This window comes from Puntigrus tetrazona, chromosome 24 (genome assembly GCF_018831695.1).
Source record: "Puntigrus tetrazona isolate hp1 chromosome 24, ASM1883169v1, whole genome shotgun sequence".
In the NCBI taxonomy this organism is placed as follows: Eukaryota; Metazoa; Chordata; class Actinopteri; order Cypriniformes; family Cyprinidae; genus Puntigrus; species Puntigrus tetrazona.
In genome coordinates this window covers 5,720,929-5,725,928 of record NC_056722.1, presented here as the reverse complement: position 1 = coordinate 5,725,928, position 5,000 = coordinate 5,720,929, and the positions used below count along the sequence as shown (strand labels likewise).

Here is a 5,000-nt window from a genome sequence, read left to right as displayed (position 1 = left end):
CACTCGCACACACACACTCGCGCACACTCGCGCACACACACTCGCACACACACACTCGCACACACTCGCACACACACAGCTCAGAGCAACTCTTTTATCTCTGGATGTTCAGAGGATGTTAAAAGCCTCCCAAACATTCAGCAATTAAGAGTAAACCAAACATCAATGATTCATGGCTGCAAACGGATAAAGAAACAGAAAAATAGCTGCATTAAAGCAACAGCTCAGCCAAAAATGAGTGTTACACAGAAACCTTTTTCATGAATTTTTACAATGTAAAGCATGTGACAAAAATCTCAAATTATGACACACACCGAGATCTGTAATATATTGTATTATTTTAAAAGAAGTCTCTTCTGTATTAATTTGTAAAAATATGATTCAAGAAGAGGCTCTCAAAAATCTTTTTCACTAACTTATTCTTTACAATTTTTATTGTGTTTTGTCGGTATAATGTCTGCTAGAAGGTTAAAAATATATTTTTTTGTTGCTCAGTAATAGATGTTTTAGCGTTGAAAAGCAAGACAAATAAAAAGCACATTTTGGCTGTTTAATTCATGCAATGATGAGAAATATTGGTAATAAACACAAAAAACATATCTGTAATGTATTTTCTGATTCTCTAGTTCATCTGTCATCATTTAAGTTCCTTGTCTGAATTTTCACACATGCATTTTTTAGTTTTTTCATATTCATATTTCATCATCCTTTCCTAACAAAACACTCGCTACGGATGTGAACATCTTTATGACAGACGAGAACATTTATTTTTTAACACGCAAAAAAACGCCTGACTTTGACGACCTTTATCTCCTTCACGTCTCTCCAAACCTGCATGAGCTTCTCTCTTCTGCTGAACACGTTTGTGGAAGAAATATTTAGGAATGTTATGAAATATTTAGGGAAAGTTGATGGCACCCATTTGCATTTTTTCTCCATACCATAGAAGTGGTACAAAAACTTCAGAAGCTCTTCTTTTGTGTTCAACAGGTTTAGAACATGAGAGCGAGTAAATGATTAGAGAATTGTCACTTTAAGGTGATCTGTGAGTTTAAAAACCACTCCCAGCGTGATAACACACTATACATCACACACCTGAACACATCCATCTAATAGAAACACAGCAGCTTTCTGTCCAAAGATAGAAAACATCCAGCATTCTGTGTTTGTAATAATGAATGTCACTGAGTCAGAGTGTGTGTGTGTGTGTGTGTGTGTGTGTGTGTGTGTGTGTGTGTGTGTGTGTGTGTGTGTGTGTGTGTGTGTGTGTGTGTGTGTGTGTGTGTGTGTGTGTGTGTGTGTGTGTGTGTGTGTGTGTCTGTGTGTGAGTGTGTCTGTGTGTGTGTGGGGGTGTTCAGGTGACAGGTTCTGCTGAGTGTGTGTCTGTCTCTGTGTGTGTGTGTGTGTGTGTGTGTGTGTGTGTGTGTGAGCGTGAGCGTGTGTGTGAGAGACGTGACAGCTCTAACGAGACACACACATCACACCAGAGCGGAGCTTCATTCTGAGCCGTTATTAATCACATATCTCCGCTCATAACCCCGTCCCGTCACACACACGATGCTTCATGCTGCAGTGTTTTCTTGAAGCCGTGTTAACTCTGTATGCCTGCCGTAAACCACGAAACCAGAACAATCAGCAGTCGCTCCTCATCAACACATCCAATCTTCTCCTCTCCAGCCCTCTGGACTCAATCCCATCACACCTCCTCCAAGCCATCTCTCCCAGTCCTTACACACACACACACACACACACACACACACACACACACACACACACACACACACACACACACACACACTTTCTCCACAGCGTTCAGGCTCATAAAACCCACATTAAACACTTCCCTTGCAGAACTTTCCATTCTTGACTAAAACCCTTGAACGAGTTGTTTTCAAGCAGCTGGACTCTAACTAGTCAGGTTTCAGGAGTCACTGAAGCTCAGTTGATCATCAGATCTCTGTCCATCTTCTCATCTCTGGACATCACAGATATTCCCCTCCGCTGGTTTGACTCATATCTCACTGCTAGGTCTTTCAGGGTGGTCTGTGGAGGAGAGGTATCCAAAACACATCATCTGGTCCCTGGTGTTCCTCAGGGATCGGTTCTAGGACCCCTTCTCTTCTCCACAAACACTACATCATTCAGGATCATGGCTTCTCTCACACAGCTCTACCTCTCTTTACAACCAGATGATCCAACAGGAGCTGCCCAGATCTCAGGCTGCCTGGAGAACATCTCAAAAGATCACAACCTCCAGCTCATCCTGGTCAAAACTGAGCTTCTTGTCTCCAACTCCACAGCACCATTTCCCCATCCTGCTAGGTTTGTCTACAATTACCTCACCAGCTTCGCTCAGAAACCTTGGTGTAATGTTTAACAATTGAAAAGACCTTGTATAATATATATATATTCCCCATTTGTAAGTTGTTTTGGATAAAAGGATCTGTAGAATGTCTGCATGTAAACGTAGAACACACACACACACACACACACACACACACACACACACAGTGCTCTGAAGATAAAAAGAAAGTCAAAAGAATGATCAATAATGATAATGTAATGGTGAAGGGACTCATCTTTACGCTAGAGCGCCGTTAAAACGTCACCAAACACCGTTTAGAAACACCTGTAATGTGTGTCTGGGGCACAGAAGCCAACAACACACACTGCATGAGGATATTACATAAATAGCATGTTCCATGAAGATATTTAGTAAATTTCCTACCAATCTTCATTTCTGATTAGTAATTAGCATTCCCCACAGCCTTGATCTGGACCACTCTAAAGGAGATCTTCTCGATATTTAGACTTTGATGCTCCCTCAGACTCCAGACGTCCTACATATCGTCTAAACCCTCCATGGATGAGATCTGATCACCTGCTGGGTAACCGAGGTCTCTTCCCGAGGAGCGTCGGCGTCAGCGGCTCGTCTTTCAGCTCTTTCTTCAGAAGGGCAGGCCGTCCACGAAGACGAGGAGCTCCGTCACACGCCACCATCGCCCTGAGACCCCAAAACATTAACAAGTCACGCTCAGACTGGAAAACTGATCCAATTAAATAAAGTGGAGATATATATATATATATATATATATATATATACATAGACAGATAGATATTTCTGCTCATAGAAGTCAAGAACTAAGCAAATTGTGCATTTTGAGTTCTGAAATGACTTTCTGTGTCCAAAACTAAAATCAGACTGAAAAGGCTTGTTCTATATATATATATAAAAATACATAAATAAATACTATAAACTAAAAATACGAAAAACATTTTTGCTCATCTGGATAAAGCTGAAATAATATAAACTATAAATATTAGAATGAAAACTGTAATTAGTCAATTAGAAACTAAAATGAATAAAAAAACAGGTTGAAGCATTAATAAAAATGAAAAAGGAAATGAAACGTAAAATAATCACTTTTGTACAAAATAATAAAACTAAATTAATACATTTATGATTATTTAGAATGTGTCTTTAAAGAGATAGAGCTCATATGAAATGAAATATAAATACACATTTAAAATAATTATAAACTTACATTTCAGTAATATACTTAACCCTAACCCTAAAACAGAACCAAACTAAACAAAGATTAATAATAAATAAATAAACTGAACCTAATAAGTAATATTAGAAAAAGCCAACAGCGTAATTTGTTTTTAAATTAGCTACAAAATAAAATGTAATTAAAATGATTAAAAATATTTTGGTTAATTTCGATAATACTAAAATAAATTAAAATGAAAAATGCGTAACACTTTAAACAAACTTAGAAACTGAATAACTGTCATTCAACGACTGGAGAAAAAAAACCTTATTTGATAAAATAAATAAAAACGTGAATAGTAATACGTAAAAAACCCTGAAAAGCAATAATAAAGACAGAAGTACATGAGATAAACTTATAGTTCAATCAAAAGCTGTGAATAAAGCTCTGCTAGCAGATGAATCATGTTTCCTGACACGACTCAACATCAGCTGTGTAACACGTCTCTTTACTGACTCCATGTGCTCACAAACACGATGAATAACATCAAATAAAAATATTAACAAATATGTGCGTGTATGTGTAATAATAAAGTTGGAAAAAAATGGAACATTTTAAAATCTAAATATTAAAACGATAACAGTATAATATAAATAATGCTAAAATAAACTAGCAACTTTTTTTTAACAATTTACATTAGTGCTGTCAAACTATTCAATCATGAACAAACAATTCAGGGTTTTAGTGGCACTATACTTTATCTATTTTGAAAGTATTTACATGTAAATGCATTTATATATTTTCTCATATTTGATATTATATAAATACATACATATATAAAAACAAACAAACAAAAAAACATATCTAGATAATTTGTGGGTCTACACCAAAACCAGGTCACTTCATAGAAATGTGTTGAGTGTGTTTAGATGTCTCGTACACACACACACACACACACACACGCACAGACACGCACACAGACACACACACACACACACACACACACACACACACACAGACACACACACAGACACACACACACAGAGACACACAAACAGAGACACACAAACAGAGACACACACACACACACACACGCACAGACACGCACACAAAGACACACACACAGACACGCACACAGACACGCACACAGACACACAGACACGCACACAGACACACAGACACGCACACAGACACACGCACACGCACACACACACACACACACACACACACACACACACGCGCACACACACACACACACACACGCACACACACAAAGACACACACAAAGACACACACACAGACACACACACAGACACACACACACACACCTGTTGTCTTCACGACTGATGTCCTCCTTCCCATCCTCCTCTTCCTCCTCCTCCTCTTCTTCCTCTTCTGGACACAGACTCTTGGTTTTCTGCACAAAGTGCACCGGGATGAAGGTGATCTGCTTCTCTCCTCCGAGCCGGTCCGGGAGAACCGCCTCTTTCTTCATGTTCATGTCAG

At 38.6% G+C, this 5,000-nt stretch overlaps 1 protein-coding gene across 2 annotated transcripts in view; it reads right to left on the bottom strand.

The window, feature by feature from the left end:
* LOC122329551 (lethal(3)malignant brain tumor-like protein 4) overlaps positions 1–5,000 on the bottom strand; it is a 41,728-nt gene that overhangs the window by 16,909 nt on the left and 19,819 nt on the right. For both annotated transcript variants that reach the window (XM_043225846.1, XM_043225848.1), the window contains exons 15-16: positions 4,823–5,000; positions 2,882–3,004 (exon numbers count right to left, since the gene is read on the bottom strand). The exon at positions 4,823–5,000 is cut by the window's right edge and continues 20 nt beyond it. In XM_043225846.1, coding sequence (XP_043081781.1) covers positions 2,882–3,004; positions 4,823–5,000 — 301 coding nt within the window. The remainder of the gene's footprint in view (positions 1–2,881; positions 3,005–4,822) is intronic.